Genomic DNA, 19,105 nt, shown 5'->3' with positions numbered 1-19,105 from the left:
AAGATACTCCATATCAAAAGAACTGGCATTCTTTAGAAAGCAAATCGCTTGTCATGTGTATCAGAAATTCACATGCAATACACACGCATCTGTCTGGTAACACTAACACAGCCTAGCTACTGTGGTCACGGGTTTCAGGGATGTTCTGGACAGTGAAAGCTCCTCCTAGAGATGAGGAGGTTGCAAATAGCTCTTTATACTGTGAACTCCTTTCTTTACTTGCTTTCTGTATCTAAAGCTACACAAAATGCACTGCATGTGCTTTGAATCAAAGATCCTACCGATAAACCGATTTCCCAGCAGGTACTTGAGGATTGTAACGATTATCTTTGTGAATTTAGCACAACACAAATTATTAACACAAACCAAACACAAGACAGAAACACCTGATGACCCACTGTTTCATTGTCATTCACATTTAAGTACTGCTGGTGGTCTCAAATTTACCTTGTATAACCAGAAACTCTGAGTGAGCCATTCAGAAGGAAACAGAATAATGAATTAAACAAAAGCTTTGCATGATTGCATGAGAAATCTGGATAAATCAATCTTCTAAACTTTGCAGTGTTCAGATAGAAATATCACATTCTAACCTGTAGCTTTAGGGTAAGACTGTTCCAGTCTTATCTTTCATCCTCCCCACCACTAAAAAAACACTGAAGTTCTTTGCCAGATAGGTTTGATTAAATTACAACTACTCTGCACTTAACAGTCATACTTAGCCAATGCTGACAGATTTTCCCATACTACAGATTGCACATAGAATATCAGATTTCATCACTGAATAAAACTATTAGTTAATATCCCAAAGAGTATTTGAAGGACATCATGGGCTAATGCATATTTTTACTTCACCATGTCTCAACATTCTAAGCTTAACATCTGTTTCCTGTTGGTTTTTTTTTAATAATTATATACATTTTTTTTTTTTCTGAAGTGCTCTGCATTACTAGGTATAATTACATATTTCATTTAGAAAAAAAACAATCTAGAATTTTATTTCCATCTGGAAACAATAGATGAACAATGTTTAGAAACTATATCACTGTGAAAGAAACTTTCTGTCTTTCATCATGACTGAAATGGCTGATTACCTTTTCTTGCTATTCCCTGGAATCTGATAATGTGTCTGTGAATGAAGGGATGCGCTACACAAAAATGAAGTATCATGAACTAAATGGTCAAAAAGTAGCACAATTTGTTTTAACCTGACTCTACAAAAATAGGCATCACCTACATTTGGAAAATAACAATGTATGTGAAACATCCTTTAGGATACTGATCACATGTGAAATATTTTTTTCTAGTCCTTAGCAGCTGGAGTACATTAGAACACAAAGCACATTACCAGAAAGATTTCTATCTAGCCAGTGTATTTTATCCTAGCAATTACAATACACAAATTTAACCACCTAACCAGAAAATCACACCTCCTGTTTGCAATGACACCATGTGCAACCATAGAAAATTGCAGAGACAATAAACATCAATATCTGCGCATCTTTATGTCAGTACCAGCAAGCTGTTCAGACAGCAATTCTTTCCCCTCACCTACAGCAGGCAAAAATCCAAGTATTTGAATTCTGTCTTGTGTTTGTGTCACGATAATGATGTGAATAGCTTGCTTGCTAGCAAAAGGATTTTGTCCTCTGCCAGCAGTGAAGCCCAAAGAAATCCTCGTCCATATGGAAACATGACAAAAAGGCACTCCCTCAAAACTTCATCCCTTTGAGGCAGATATTAGTTTGGGATATGTCACGAGGGGTGTCTGCTGACTGCTGTCTTTCAGAAGCTGAGCGGTGCTACCACCAGCACAGTCTGGATGAAAATCAAGTGGCTGTGGCCCATTTTATAAATTCCTCTGCTGCAGTACAGCTCAGGAACAGATGTGATCTTGCGATGCAGGCACGGGAATGATGACACAGTTATGATCCAGTCTGGAAAGCCCATAGCAGTTTTGTTAAAACAAATGTACAGGGAACTCTCCCCCTACTTCCCAGCCCCTGTGAGTAATGGGGCTTTAAAAAACTAAGAACGTGTGGGATGTCCCTGAGGATACTGGTTGGAAGGCAGTGCCTCTCTGTCATCTGTGTATGAACTGGAGGACGTGCTGAAGCCACACGATGGGCAAGCTTAGTAGCAACTTCTACTCCATGTAACATGACATGACATGCTCAGATCTTTATCCTGTCATTAGGATAAAGGCAGGTCACACTGGAGCAGTTAAAAGCCCATGCAATTCTAGCCAATGTAATTTGAACCTTAAAATCAAATCTTTGGGTTGCCAGATGGAGGGCAAAAATCTGTTTTGCCATATGGGAAAAATGCCTTCTACATTACCAAACAGAGAACTGGTATTAGCTCAGGCCACCCTTGGAAGTGGATATAAACCAGACTGCAAGCTGTGTTTTGCTGATAGGAAAACTAGCCGTGAGAGTCAGATGCTCAGCCCTAGCTGCTCCCAGCTGTTCTCCTAGGTGTGGGATCTCTCTACTGCTTCCAGCCTCAGAAAACAGACAAACCATGGCTAGCTACGCAAATTTTTCCTCCCTCACAGCTTAATATGTATTAAGCCTACTCTATCAAAAAAAAATGGCAAACCGTGCCATACCGAAACCACCTAATATGCCTTGAAGAGCTTGCCACATCTTCCTTTATTAAACAAGAGCACAAGCTAACTCAAGTTCCTGCACAAGAAGTGATATTCAGATAACAATACAATACAACACCGCATTTCACAGTCCAAAGCTTCAGCTGAAATTTTTCACATCTCTTCCCATGAGTCAGTGTACAAAGGAAACACACAGCACCAAATATGCTACCTGATTTGTAAACACAAAAATATCAAGATTTCTCCTATTCTGTTAACAGGTGGATATGGTTCTAAGATTATACATGTTATATCCAAGAATAAAAAAAACTTATTGCGCAGTACCATTTATTCACATTTTCTGACAAAACCAGTAACTCCCAGTACAGACATCTTAAATCTTGGTTCCTGATAGTCTTCACAAAAAGCAAGCTGGCTTCCCTATCACAATTTGCTTTCAATATGAAAGCAGACTGACTTTACATTGGGTAAAATGTTAAGCACCAGCATCTCCATTTGGTGGATTGCTATTACTCAGCCTGTGATGAACCATGAGCCCAAGCACATCTGAATCTCCACCTCCCCAAAACAGAGCTGATTCAGTGACACCTTCATTCAGCATTATACCACACTAATTTCTTTCTGTGCACCATGCAGAACAATGGTTCAGTGCTTTCAAAGATGAGGACTGTTGTTGTTGTTGCTGCAGCCATCACTACAATCCTAAAGAGCCTTTGTGAAGCTTCAGAGTGCTGTTTGTTCAGTTCCAAAAATTGATTCATTTTAAGGTAAAGTGTACATTTCATTAATGGTTAGAGTGATGGTTTAATGACTTCAAACCAGCCAACCAAAGAGCTAATACTAATTACTTGCGAAATTATTAATTCTGACATCCTAGAAAATACACTTTTTAAAAAAAATTTCTCTATGGTCCTAATTTCTCATCATTAAGCACTCCTCAAATGAAATATTTTTTTTCCAGAAGTAAATTAATACTCCTTTTTTCAATATGTATTAAAAACACCTATTGGGAAGGTCCCTAAAAAGGCGATTTATTGCAACAACACACTGCTACTTTAAATAACTCTGTCTCAATCATACTTTCTGCTAATAAAACCTTGAAAATTAATTAAAGCACAGAGAAGCACAAACAACAGGCAAGCAGGATTGTCACACTACCTTTCTGTCTTCAGAAAACTGAATGAGTGAAATGAATTGCTAGTTTCATCCATTCTACGAATTTGTTCTCCAGCTAAAAAATGAGAATCCCATAGGATAGAAAAGAATTGATGGTTTCTGCTCAGAAGGAAGACACAGAATGGATTGCACACCCCTCCAGAGTTCATCTGCACCAAGACAGAGCAGTGCCAGGGAGCCTCTCTATTGTTTCCCTTCATTTCAAACAAGCAAGTATGATATCTAAAATAGCAACTGCTTTAGCAGGTTCCAGTGGAAGGAAAACAGTAGAAAGTTTTAATCAAAACTTAAACCTTTAGGCAAATAATAATACTTTCTTTTGTGAGCTGACCTAAATTTCATAGTAAAACAGAATAAAGATATTCCAAACTATAACGACAAGATTTATATCATTGAATTTAAATTTTTCAGTAACCCTTGCACATTTAACAGAGTTAAACGAACTGAATTCAAGAATGAGAAGAGATTTTACGTCTTCTCCTTGATTAACAGTGGTACTACAACACAAAGCAAACATTACTGTGCAGTTTTATTATAGTTTCTAGAACACAATGTATTTTCTTTTTCTCATTTTTAAAGAAAATCTTCACCTCAAGAAAATCAACCTTTTTTTTTAAGCAAATGCCAAAGCCTAACGAAGCAAGCAGTCTTACTGAAGATTATGTAGATGATGCTGCAAAGCACAGGGAATGTGACAGCTCATCTATCAAAGAAAACAAAAGGGTTTATGCATCTAAACTAGATAGAAGCTTTTGAAACAGCATGGAGAGTAGTTGGTAGAACTTTACTTATTATAATATAAATAACTAGGAAAGTGAGATGCTATTTGTTTAACAATGAATGCAGAAATATTAAAAGAAGATGGCACAGTTTGTTATGCAAGCTCTATGTTTGACAATAGCTTCTACCTCAATGCCTTGAAGTGCATGGCAACTGATAAAAAATCCTACTTTTATTTAGCACAACTGCCCTATCCCATATATACATTTCCCATTCTTTTAACATATTGCTCAATTACTGGTGATTTTTATTTTCTCCTAGAGATTCACCAGAAGCTCCAGCTCCAAAGGACTGCTGGGCTGAGACAGTACTGTAAGTAATTGACAGCCTGACACTCAGCACAAGATTGAGTGTGGATCTGTCTGCATTTAAATACTCTTCATTCTCAGGCAGTCTAACAAGCAAGAAAAACATTCATATGAGCAAATCATAACTAAGGTACAACTAATATGCACAGATTTAACTGGTCAAGCAGTGTGCTACTTAATGTTAACCCCTTTTTACAATGCCAGTTTTTATTCACAGACTATTAAATATAGAAGAGCACTAGATGCATGCATAAAATATTCTGTTGTGATGGAAAACTGAATTTTCCATAAATAAAGGCAGTTCTTTATGTATCTCAAAGCATTTTTTCTACTAGTGTTATAAAGAACATGAGCTTCATTCCCAAAAACACAAATATTCCCTTCCATGTTGTCTGGAAGGAAACCTTTATTGTTCAAAGTTCCCAATTTGCTAAGGTTTTTGACAGAACCCAACATTCACAAATACAGCATAAAACCTTCAGGAAGAGTAAAATGGGTTCTTATTTTGACATTTATTAAGCCAAATCATATTCTACCAGCTGGAAACGAACATGTCACCAAGCATTTACAGACGATAGGATCTGCTGTGTATGAGATGTTAGAATTCTAGATTAGAGAAAATGGCATGACAAAATGTATCCCAAAGCACAGCAGAGATTCATCCATTTCCCAGTGCCATAATATAAAAAAGTACATTGACTCTGGGGTGAGCTCATGTTCCCATGACACTATGTCTTAAGGAGTAATTTAAAGGAAACGTGCTACATTTGAAAACCCCAAAGACAAAGAATGCTTTGAGAGGAAGAACAGGAGAGACAGACCATTTTAGTACTAAAAAATAAAAACCAGGAATACAGAGAGTAAGCAAAGATGCACATACAGATTCCATAGGACAAACAAGCATTTAACATAATACCAAAGGAAACAGTACACATCCCTTCATACCTCACCTTTTATTTTTTTCAGGAGGACAGAGGCAATTGCCCCATCCACCTCCCTTTATTATCTGAGGTTCCTTTCAATTATACTGCTAGCAAAACAGACACAGTTTGCACAGAGACAACTTTGTAATTAGTGCACGAAAAGTTGCATGGTCCACCGAGTACAAAACACTACAAAACTCACAATAATAAGAAGTCAGGGGCTTAACTATTCATTTATTTAAATGTATGCCGCAGTTTTCATTTTTTCTGGTCAAATCAACAGATTTTAATTGGCACTTTCAAAAGCAACAGTCTATGAAAATGACAAAAAATAATACTAGAAACAAAGCAAATACATGCCCTAAAGTCCTTTTAATTCTTGAAATTATGCTGCCCTTTTATTTGCCATTGAGGAATGTGTGCATATTATTCCCTTTTTAAAAGTAATTCAAATCAGCTTACACTCGAGGTTATTCAAAACTTGAGCTTATGCACAACGCTCAAAAACGCTTGGTGCACTCAGAGGAAAAAAAGGACAACAGAGAAAAAAGAAAAGTGAATTAGTAATTTTACTGTAATACTGTAACAATTTCCTGTGTGCTGTGTCAGGGCACATTTGAGGGAGCCATCTGTAGGGTATCAGCTTCAATGAGGTTAAGAAACACAAACACCGAGCTGACACGAAAAATCAAAGCAAAAGAGCAAAGAAATACTACTGCGACTCGTGGTACACTTGGCACACCTTCTGCATTTCAAGGCTCTGCTGCCATGCAGACTCCATCTCAATGGCTGGTGTATCACTCAACTGTCCTGAATTAATAACGGAGATACAGCCCACAGATGGCATATAGTATGGTTTGAGACAGACTCATTTTGACAGGTGACAAAGACAACTACTCATCTAGTCATGTGAAATTAAGCACTTACGGGAATGGCAGGTGTGAACTGCCTCCTTTATACAGATTTGGAAGCATCCCATCACTCACAGAAGTGCCATACTAAAATCCCAGACAACTCTGGGATTATGTTAAATCCACAAAGGAGGCAAGCTAAGGCTGAGATGTGATTCCCTGCCCTTTTACAGTCTGGATGATCTAGAGTCCCTTGTGATTTGGACAGAGCCCTGGATAACTTAAAAAGAAAATTAAGTTTCAACCCAAGGAAAAGTGAAATATAGTCAAGGCAAAATCAGTATCTAACACTATGCCATGAACATTAATTTCAAGCTGCTATACTTCACCTTATTTTTACTTTTTACTTTGCATTTTTTTTACTTTCTTTTTTATTTTTTTACTTTCGCCTTATTTTTTACTTTTCAGACCAATTCCCATTCATCGTTTCTCTACTACCATTGCTTTCATGGATTTTTCCCAACCCTCCCTTTCCATCAGTCACTGGAAGTGGATGTTAAACACTGTCTCACCAGAGCACTAGCGAGTAGCTTCATAATATGACTGGGGAAAAAAGTCTGGAGCTTACCTCTAAAGCAGGGTGTATTCCTTATATATATAAAGTATATATGCTGTACTTTTACTACATGTTGATACCATGGGGTGATAAAATCTTTGACATCTGGCAGTGTGTGTAACTAGAGCAGTAGCTCCGTGCAAAGACATATGGGCAAGAACACACAAGGTAACCATACACACATACACTCCTTGCAGGTTTTTGAAGGACTATATAAAACAAAAAAAAAAAACAAAAAAAAACAAAAAAAGAAATTGGGCCAAATTATTTTTCCCTGGCCATAGTCCATGTGTGTTTATTAAAATTTTCTTCCATGTAGATAAAATCCCAAGTTTTCCTCAATGTCATGTTGCATCAACATTTTAAGATAGGACAGACACCTGGCAAGGGCGTGTTTCAAAAATCTCAGTTTGAGACCAACCTTGAAATAAGCAAGCTATATGCTTCATGGTGTATCCATTCAAACAGACTGCTAAGACTGTGAGAGCACTTTGGAAAATGCAAACTCTCTCCGTTGCTTGGCGAGGTTTTCTCTGAGAGTAAAACTGAGGATGTCTCCTGCAGGTAAAGCAAACTCTAACTTCTTTCCCAGTCATAGTGACACGACCAAGAGTTTGAGTCTCTGGTCCTTGAGTTTTTTTGAACACCCCAAATAATCCTCTCTGTCATAACAGCAAACCTCAGGCTGGAGAAGTTCTGCCAGGATTTGCTGTGCTCACTTTGACGTGCCCAGTGAAAGCAGCAGTGAAATTTTAAAATTCAGCTCCCCATGCTCCCTTCACAGACATCAGTTCTTTCAGTCTGGGGTGAACTTTGTAGTAGACAAACTAAATTAGCTTCCAAGGAAATCAGAGCAGTAGCCATACTCCAGGTTCACCGTGAATGTACTCCATCCACACGGGTGGAAACAGCAGGATTCAAACTAATGGTATGTCTTTGAAACAGCTTTGGATCACGGGTAGTGGGAAAGTTTGATTAAGAGAATTACATTTATCTTGAAGCAAAGACTCCAAAATGCAGATAAATTTAGATATAGTGCCTTCAACTACCAAATTGTCTGTTTTCCTCATCTCCTCTTAATACTTCATACTATGCAGTAATGTAAGTACAGACATTATCTGTGGCTAAAGAAAACAGCAGATAAAAAATCTAGTACTTTAGATTATACCCTGAATAATTATAATAAAGGCTCTTTTTGTAATGACATAGGTTAGTATCCAGCATGCCAAAAAAAGCATCTAATATTTTGCATGACTATAAAACATTGCATGGTTCCAAATGTATCTTTCTTTTTAGACAAGAAGGCACAAGTGAATGCAAAATTTATAATTTGAAAGAACATGCCTGCTTCTCATCCCAAGATGATTCATGCTACACAAGACACTTCTACCACCATATTTACTGAATAAAAAAACTGAAGTACTAAATTGTCAGACCGCAAAACACAAGCATAGTAAGGATTTTCATGAGATTAACAGCATCCTCTGAAATGACAAACATCTTCAAGTACAAAATGGCATTTATCTGACAGCAGTACCTGAAGGCACTGGTTATGCTATTTTAAATCATATGAAAACTTAAACTGACTCCCTACCCAAAACAAGCTTGAGTTTAAATGGCCACTGGCCCAGACCCCCAAATCTACCAAGCCTTCCAGCATAAGAGCCTTAATGGCCATTGCAGAGGAGCTTTTCTTTGCCCCCTCCTCTGCTCTAATCCCACCACTCCTGACCCAAGGGAAGTCGTCTTCCTCCTCCTCCTCTCCTTGTGCTGGCCTCCATCAGTGGAATAGCAGAGCTGTTGGCTACTACTTCTTAGTAGAGACTATGAAAGTGATTCCCAGACACTGAGGCAGATGAAACACTCTCACCTGCAGGTAAGCTCCAATAAATATGGAAGAAAAGTGAACAAATCAAATTTTTTGCTTTTAGGCTGAGTCTGCAGGGAAGCTTTATCCAGATCTCAAAATTAATTTCTACATTTAGAGGAATACTGTTGCTCTATGTCACATATCATTTTGAAAGTGAAACAAACCCCTGCCGAGCAATTGCATGAGTACAATTTCATGCCAAAAATGTTTGTTTTTTAAAAAAGATACATGATTGGAATGATTTTGTCCTTTGTATTGCATACAAGAAGTGACACAAGATTAGTACATTTTCCCAGATAATTTTTTTTCACAGAAAGCCAAACAACATTATAATTAGAAAGTTGATTTCTAAAAAAAAAAAATCAATAAAATGCAGCACCTTTTAAAACAATTAATGAAAGATGTTTACAATGAATAACACATCTTCACATCTCAGGAGATAACAGATCTACATCTGGATTTTATCCTAATCAACTGACATGAGGGTTAATCAGCTTCTCACTTAATTTTTGGTTTTTTAAAGAAATTACAGTTTTACCCTTTCGCCAACTGGAAAGTCAAAAGCACATTGACAATAAAAAGTTTCTTTTGTTTGGTGAAAACATATACAGGAGACTGCTTACATTCCCCAGTGATCCTTCAGAGAAAAGTCTGGTAAGCTTGGAAGAGGAAGTTAAACAGAAATGCAAAAAGCAAAAAAAAAAAAAAAAAAAAAAAAAAAAAAAAAAAATTCACTAAGTTAGTTTGACAAATCAGCAAAATTATGTCACAAAATTTCAAGATCAGAAATTCTTGGTCACACATGAAACATGGAAATGTGATTAAATAATCCTTAGAAAAATCATATAAATTGGAAACTGTATGGAACACTGAAGAGGACAAGCAACAGCAGATGCTGCTACTGCACAAAAAGGCTGGTGCACACAAACACATGTTCTGTCCAGCAACACTCAAGACAGACATTTCCAATAGGCTTCCATGAATTCCTCTACCTTTGCCATGACACCTAAAGATGCATTTTTAAAGAGATAAGAGTACTTTTCCTAAATATGAGTCAGGTAAAAAATTAGTCCTACCTACAGCACCTTCTGGAAAATTTAGAAACAGTAAGACTAGTTAGATATCATAAATTTACAGATTTGTGACATGCTCACACTTACTATGATTGCAGGAAAGCAACGTTCTTTCCACTTTTCTTGGATTCTATCAAGAATGCCCCTTATCTCAGCAGAGTAGTTTGTTATTTACAGCAACTGATTTTTCTACTTTTTAAAGCTTTGAGAGCACTCATACAATGACCAGCAGTGACAAAAGCAGCAGTCTATGCCAAAACACTTTTAATAATGTGAACTAAAAATGAAAGCAAAGGAATTAACTGTGAAAATTGCTAAAAGCTTGATTTGCTTTTGTACAAGATGCTGAAAAATGTTAAAATACAAAAAGAAAGGAAGAAAAGCTTGTGGCAGATATGAGAGTCCCAGACACAATGCAAATTCTCAAAAACACTACCACACTGCTTCCTAAAGGGGCCCATTCAGAGTGCTGAGTTAAAAGTCTCTCCTAATGAAGAATCAAATAACAACCCAGGAAGTTTCTTGCAATTTTTTGCAGTTCAAATTCTTTAGCTGGTGAAGTGAAAACCTGCTTATTCCTACCAAGATGAGACTCCTCTGGTCCACATGCTTCAACAATAGGCAAAGGTGCAGTTATAGCACTCTGATGAGAAAATACTGTCCTTGACATCTTAAGAAAATACAAGTGCAACTATTAATGCTATGTTACATTTGGGAAAGCAGCATGGATACCAGCTACTTATCTGCGTATTAAACATGCACACGGTTACAAAATTTACTTTCAACTATATCCTTCTCTCCTTTTTTCCTCCTCTTTACAGTTGCATTCATTCTGTGGACAGTTTCTAGGAATTTCAATAAATTCATTAGGTGACAGAATCCATCAAAATCAACCGACCTTTCAGAAGAAACTCACTTCCTCCTCTGCATGAATAAGCTACTCTTTCAAATTCACACTGTTATATACTTCTAATTTCATTGAACTGCTTTGTTACATTTATTTTTAACGCAGATATACGCTTACATTTCTATTTCTTATCATGGAAGTTCTAAACACACTGAAAGTAGGATAATGAATGCATCACTGAGTGAGACCACCATATAGTGTTTCTGGAAATATTTGTCTAAGGTGCAGCAGGATAAAAAATTCAATCCCATAGTCCATCACTTGCAAATGACATTTCCTTTAGTTCTTGGAAACATTAGATATACACACAAACGAACATCACTACAATAAAGTCCTACACGTCAGAGATCTCAGTAATATTATAATTCCAAAATTACTAAAGGATCTTATTATCTCAATAACTTGCTGTGTCAGGCAAGTGGTTTTACACTTTTAGTATAATGTTGCAAATGTATTTTAAGTCTATTATGTTTTTAAGCTACTGCTTAAAACGAAAGACACTTCACACAAGGTTCCATGCTGACTCACTCAATGAATGTCCATGTCGGCATATAAATGATTCCTTTTCTTCCTTACCTCCAGATGCTCTAAAATATAGGGAGGGTTTGTCATGCCAAGCCTCAGCATAGCTCCCTCAGGAATAACTTCAACCAGCTTCCACAGAAGCGTGGGGAGATCTGTGCCAATGTCTCTGCCATAAGCCCCTGTGTCTTCACTGGTCAGCCATATCTCACAAACACCCTCTGTGAATAAAAGAAAGAGATAATTAACAAATCTGTTTTAGAGCTGTTTATTTTATCATACAGCTGCTCACTCTTTTAAATGCAGTATTTCACGTGGCTATTATGCAGCCAGACTGGGTATTCAATTGCAAAGGGGAGGGAAGGAGAAGGAAGGCTTATCCCATGGGTAGCAGTGGGTTATTAAGTTCATTTTATGAGCACAAGAGTGCTACAACAATGCTGTAAATTATCATTGCTGTGGAGTGATTAACATTCACAGCCAATGACTAATTCTGTGCTGCCTCTACAGCAAGTCAGACAAGTTTAATACTCTGTTTTATTTTTTGAGTCTAATTCATTAAACACCGCAAGAGACATCACCCAAGCAGAGTTTGCACTAATGGTTATTACAATAGTTAGCTTATTAACTGGTAAGCTTCCAGTGAGCAAAACCAACTGTAAAGCACGGTGATTAACATTCCTCCTGAAGTAACTATTAAAATCTTGTATTCTTTAAATTAAACAATTAGCAATGCAATATTAAGGTTGTATTGAAAAGGTTAGTGACCACTGCACAACTGAGTGAGAATATGGGAAAGCCTGTTTCCTGGCAGTTTATGCTTCATTTTCCATCAATCAAAGCCTAAGGAAGTAGTGCATTTGATTTATATTGTAAATAGCAACCTTGGACACTGATATTTGGTAATAATATCCTCCTACCCAAAGAGAGGAAGATTGTACCACCCTTTAACAATAGCTGAAAGCATTGAGGTTTAATGCAGCCACTTGTGCCAGCCTGCCCAGCCTTCATCCTTTTTTGCAATACAATCCCTCTACCCTTTGTTACTACCCCAAAGCAAGAAATAAACCATCAAACCCAGAGTGTCTGTGAAGAAAACACCTGTGATTTACAGCAAGATAAGACAGCATTAACTCACACATTAATGAAGAGCTAAACTTCTAAAACCACAAACTGGTAAAAGAAATTATCAAACACTAGAAGGTGCATAATTCATGAAAGCACACTTTCGGCCAGCAGAGAATGTATCGGAAATAAAAATGTTTATGTTACAAATTTATACTCAAATGAGGAAAACTTAAGCACATACACCGACTTTAATCACATAAAAAGCAATAAACCTAGAAAACCAAATGTTTTACAAAATGTAAGTCCAAGACTGCTACTCTTAAATTCACACTGCAACAATAATGGCAAGCCATGCTGAGCATCAAAGTTAATCCTGTTGGTACAGAAATGTTTTCAAGGTAATTTATTACTTAGAATGAAAAATGCTTAAAAATTTAAGATTAACTGGAAAACTTCTTAGGTTTTGCTTCAAGAATAGGTTAGTGAGGGAGATGTACAATTTGTATCTTGAGAGAAGTCTGGTGTACAGCATTTCTGAAGTACTAAGTACTCTTTGGTCAACCATTTGCAGTCACAAGTTTGTAGTGACACTCAAATTGAGCTCCCTGTGCAGAATCTGCCTGCAGGACACAATTACACTGTGGATTTCAGAGCACTTGCTAATGTTTTTGGAATTCATCTCACCACAGGCAGTACCCACCATGAAACATACTCCTGAGTTTGCTGCCTGCCCTACATTTTCCTGAAACACATGAAAAAATAAGTGAATTTTATATGCTGTATGTTAAAAAAGAAAAGAAATGTAAGGAATCGAAATGATTGAAAGATGCTGTTTTGTTTAGTTTGTGTTTCTTTATATCAGTCTCCAATAGCCATAAGAACAGTACAGAATTTATTGATTTGCTGAATTTCTACTGTAAGAGAGCAATTCTCATTTGCAAGCTTTCAATCTAAAGAGTTGCATGGGGTCTGGGTTGGATTTCCTTTTTCTTTTTTTTCATGAAAATGGCTAATGGAATACTGCCTCACAGTTACCAGACGAACACTGAGGGAAAAAAAATAAATCACTGGCTAGGAATGGAAATAACATTCCGGTGGAAAACAACAGCGAGCTTTTAAAGCTACATAGGTGGGGACCATTAGCCCCCTGGTGGGCTGAAACTTCAAATTAAATCACAAGAAGAGGAAGCAGCTGTAGTAGTAAATCAGCAACAGCAGGAATAACTGTCTCATCTGTTCCCCGATCAGGGTGTTGAACAACAAGCAATGGGAATAATGCATGCTGAGAGATCCAAGGATGTAGTCTTATTACCGGGGGCGGGGGGGCGCAGGGAGGGGAAGAACACCTGTATTTTATGAAAAAGTTCATGTCCCAATTTCAGGTTGACAAAATGGATCTTCAAATACTGAAAGATACTGTGAGTGATAAATATTTACAAGTAGGATCATTAGGATAAATCAACTTTGTACACAACTGTGTATCAAAGAGGTTCTGTGTAGATTGATTTTAGACCTTTTTTTTAGTCCTTTGCATCCCCAGTTTAGGAGCCTAAACTTATACCAGGTAAGAAAAAAAAAACAATAGACCTCTCAAACAGTATTAATGAAGTCAGTCAACGCCCCCCATTTTCACTCCACCAAGTTCCCCTCCAAACTCCAGCCCTCCACAGGAACCTGTTTAAATCAATTGTCTAATCACGTACATAATATTTTTATTTTCTTTTGCAGTGAACCTCATTTGATTATTCACCACCCTGTTACTGGGCAATCTTGGTGCTAATAAAGGCAAGCTGATTTTGTAAACAAGAAAATTGATCCAAATGGGAGGCTTCAGATGTGCAAACTCAGAGCATTTGTTACAGTATTAAGGCCAATTATCGCTATATCCAAGTAATTATAAGTCTGCCTTTGGTCACAGCTCGTGGTTTATTTCTCACTCTACCATCACTATCCAGCACAAAAGAGAAACCTTAACAGTTGGCCTCTGATCTCTGCTCTGCTGTACCTGGAGATTACTGAGAGTCAAAAAAGCTGGAAAAAGAATATTCCAATATTTGCTTCATTCCAAGCAAATGAAGAAAGTTCTGAGCCTATTCCTTCTCACATGTCTCAATATAAAGAATACTCATCGCAGATTATCTGATACGGGTTTTAATTTAATTTCTGTGGGGTAAGCAATCCTTATATTAAAGGAGGTAAGAAATCCTACATATATCACTTTGCCAAAATATGTGCATTCCTGGTTTAGAGACCACTTCAAATTATTAATGTCTTTAATAAAAAACTTATAGCATTTTCATTTTGCTTTATCTTCACATCACTATTGTAAACACTGTTTTCGGCAGTATCAAACATCCTTTAAACTGAAGAGAAGTGCACTCCATCAGAAAAATTAATTTATTTCAATCTACAAAAAGATCTGAAGATGTTAAAATACCGGAAACCAATATCAGTGAAATTCTCATATTTGATAACAGACTGTACAAATTAAATTCAATCCCCAAATCCTTCTGATTTTTCTTCTCCTTCCCTCCCTGTTCTTCTCTTTCCTGGCAGATTTTTTAATGTGAACCGGAGTGGCTTTTCTAACAGCACAATTCTCTGCAGGCTGCTTCAGTGGGAGGCCCCTGACTGTGACCTTCTCAGTAGCCCACATATGCTTATCAATAACTGCCTGACCTCCTTGTGATTCCTTCTCCAACAGTGAATTCTTATGGCAGCCTGCAGTGCTGCACAGACCACAGAAATACCCCTCCCAGTGCACCACAGAAATCTCAAAGACCATCTGCCAAGGGGAGGCCTTACATAAATGCTTGTGTCTTGCAGACTTGAGGACAGTCAATCTGAGGACAGTCAATCTGACCATTCCTGATCACAACATTAGAATTACTTTAAAACAAAAAAAAACATGGCCAAAGATGAAGGCTTAGAAAACACCAAATTCATTATTCAGAATGAGCTTAGCCTACTTTATTTTCTCTTCAATTAACTGAATTTCTCCTTATTTATTCAGCATGGATTTTACAGGAACCATTTACATACTTGATGCAGTGTATTACTTTGCTGAATCAGTGCCTTAACTGGGAAATTGTGAAGAACTGTGCAAACAGCAGATCACTGTACCAATCTGGATATAATGCAAGTTTAAACAGAAACTGAGATTTGGAGGAATCAGTTTCCTCCTGTAATTCTGAAGTACTCTGCAAGCATTGATTCACCATCATCCAAGTGTCCTGTTAAGACAGTTCAACCACATGGATCAGCAATGAAGCATCCCGTTACAGGGATTTCCCTGGAAGAGAAAATCAAACTGGGAACAACTCACTGATGCTAAGGGGGATTTGGAAGGATTCATTTCCAGTTCACCAAGAAATCCTTATTCTTATTTCATCTGTATATATACAGGGCTTCTGGAAGACAGAAAGAATGGAGCTGGACACAGTCCTATACAAACCCTAGTTATTCAGATAGTAACTCACACCAAACTGTGATAAATTGAGAATGCAGGATTATCTGGCAAGCAGATGATGCAAGTAGATTGAAGTAAAAAAGACAGGTCTAGGTTCAGGGCTGCTGAAAGAGGCAAGCTGTCAGGCTATGACCTAAAGGACCAATGCTTTTTCTGTATATTGTGAAGTGCAGGTCAGCTTATGGTTCAGCACCGTATCATACAGATAAATGCAGTGCTGCAGTTCTGCTCAAGACACGCTGCATACAAACTGTCTCACAGCCTGAATTTCTAGAAGATCTTTATTAATGCTCAAAAGTATTTCTTCTTTTTAAAATACCTATTTTTTTACCCCTCTGGACAGTCTTAAGTAAATGGAAGATGGTCGTACACTCTGATTTTGTTAATGTTTGCCACAAACAGGAGAACAAGATCTGAACATAATGAATGTGGGCTGACCTACTACAATTGCAGTAGTGTTCTGAATATTTCCAAGGACAGCAATACCACAGCCACTGTGGGTTATCTGTTGCAATATTTGATCAGCCTAAGAGTAAAAAAATTTTACTTTCACCTAATTGCAATTTGCTGTGCTCCAGATTGTGCAGCTTGTTAACTGTCATCTCTGCAAGACCTGTCTGACTTCAAGACAGTCTGGCTCTGTCTTCTCTCTACAGTCCCATTAGGCCGTCATAAACAGCAGTAACTCAGCTTTCTTTTCACAAATCCATTTCTTGTCTATTATGTGCTCCACCCTCCTGATCATTGCAATGTCCCTCTGCTGAATTGCTGCAGTGTGTCAGCCTTGTCCTGCGGCACCCAAAAATGGACAGAGCACTCTCTCTGTGATGTCTCACAATTGCCAAATCCAAGGCACCAGTCACTCCCTGGGGCCTGCGGCTGCACTCTCCAACAGCAGCTGGGGCACAGCTGGCAATTGCAGAGAGATTCCACTGCTGACTCATGTGCACCAGCTTTCCCAGAGGAACTCCATAGGCTGCAAAGCTGCTCCCCTGACAGTCAGCTCTGCACATCCATAATGCAGCATGGTTTTATTTCATCCCAGATTTGGGACATTTTACCTGCCTTTGTTAAACTTCATGAAATTACACTAAGTGCATTTCTCCAGGCAGTTGAAGTCCTTTGCAATATTAGCTGTACCCTCCAGCCAGTCAAGTACTCCCCTAATTTGAGTATCATCTCCCAGATTCCACCTTGTTATGAAAGACATTAAATACTGGCTGCAAAACACCCTTAGTACCTGCCATCTAGACCTTATACTATGGATTGCCACTCTGGAAATCTGGCAGTCCAATAAAATCCTTTACCTTCCCACCATCCAGTATTTCAGTCTATACTTCACCACTCTAAGAACATTAAGAACTGTGCTGAAAATAAGACAAATTACAGGTAAACAAAACCAAACTACACCTAAACAAAACAGAAAACCCCAAAAGAAAACAAAAAATACCCCAACACCCCACCCCCCCAAAAACCCCAAACCAACCCACCCCAAAACACCTCAACTCCACTGCTTTCCTATCCTCCACAAAGCCAGACATCCCATCTGAAAAGCCACTCAGGCCCATCACATGGCTTGCTGTTGGCAATCCTATGCCAAGTGTTCCCAAGCACCCTCTTGCCTTCCTGTGCCAGGATGTGGCTTCTAGGATTGTCTGTTCCATGCAGAGTAAGGTTCAACTGCCCTGTAGTTCTCCAGTCTTGCTCTTCCTGGAGGGCAGGGTGACACTTCCCCCCTCTTCCACTCATCAGGAATCTCCCCTGGTTGTCATGTCCTTTGAAGGATGAGAGAGAACAGTCTCATAATGACTTCAGCCAGCACTCTCAGCACACTTGGATGCCTCTCAGGGCAGGATTATTTCTATTACTTCTGCATGTCAGTCTGCAGGTACAAAAACTAGAGCTGTGTTTTGCAAGTGCCAAGTTCACTACAAGCCTTTAAAGCAGCTGTGGTTTCTACTACCCACAGGATGACACATATATTAGAGTGCTTAGGAAATGAACACAGCAACTTTTATGGTCTACATATTTTTGAGAACAAATGTTTGGAAACTAATACGAAGTGGCATACAGACCAAGTTATACTGACTGAGATCATTCCACCTATGTAGGAATAACATGTTATTTTAAAAGTAGAACACTGAACAGTATCGCTTTGGAAGATTCTGCTTGGCTGTGTTGTCTACCACACTTAGTAATGAAATTAAAGGCGTTTTTTTCTTTCTCCTTGCCAACATACTTCAGTAAATGTTTACTGTAACAAATGATTAAAGTTCTCATTTATTTATATAAATATGCTATATATTAGTATATACCCATGGCATGAAATTCTCAGACCCACTGAAGCCATAACAGGAACTTGATTTAAAGGATCATTTGCTACAGACATGACATAGGTACTTACAACAAATTCCCGATCCTGCAAACTAATGCAAAAAAAGTTTGGGCTATATTCACAAACTGCAAAATAGAAAAATTAATTGCACCTTGGCCCCCCTTAACTCTTCCAGCTATTACCTTAACAAAACTATGAAACATATTTTGGATTTTGGTTAGATTGAGCTATATTTTCAAAAAGTAAAATGTACTGTCTCTCTCTCACATACTAAGTTGCAATCAGAGTTTAAATGAACTTTGATGGAAAAGAGCTGAAGAAATAGCTTACCAAGCACAATACAAGTTAGTTCAGGAAACCGCTTGGTTCTACTTCAATAAAAATGTGCTAATAAATTTTTTTAATGTATGTTTTATACTTTTTTCCCCTCAAAGTGCATTCATATTTTTGTGTTATTTTATGCAATTTACAAAATCTAATCAGAAGTGAACCATATGGGAAAAAACCCACAAAACAATAAGCATTAGGAGCAAGAACTCTAATTACTTTTAAGTTAGAATAACAAAACACTGTGTTTTGCACAAATTAAAAACCCT

The 19,105-nt window shown here is 37.8% G+C and overlaps 1 protein-coding gene across 1 annotated transcript in view; it reads right to left on the bottom strand.

The window, feature by feature from the left end:
• CDKAL1 (CDK5 regulatory subunit associated protein 1 like 1) overlaps positions 1–19,105 on the bottom strand; it is a 380,700-nt gene that overhangs the window by 133,806 nt on the left and 227,789 nt on the right. The window contains exon 10 of the mRNA XM_041475400.1: positions 11,692–11,858. Coding sequence (XP_041331334.1) covers positions 11,692–11,858 — 167 coding nt within the window. The remainder of the gene's footprint in view (positions 1–11,691; positions 11,859–19,105) is intronic.

Source organism: Pyrgilauda ruficollis, unplaced genomic scaffold (genome assembly GCF_017590135.1).
Source record: "Pyrgilauda ruficollis isolate IOZ18807 unplaced genomic scaffold, ASM1759013v1 scaffold35, whole genome shotgun sequence".
Taxonomy (NCBI): domain Eukaryota; kingdom Metazoa; phylum Chordata; class Aves; order Passeriformes; family Passeridae; genus Pyrgilauda; species Pyrgilauda ruficollis.
The sequence above is the reverse complement of the archived record's forward strand: the minus strand, read 5'-3'. Positions and strand labels throughout refer to the sequence as shown.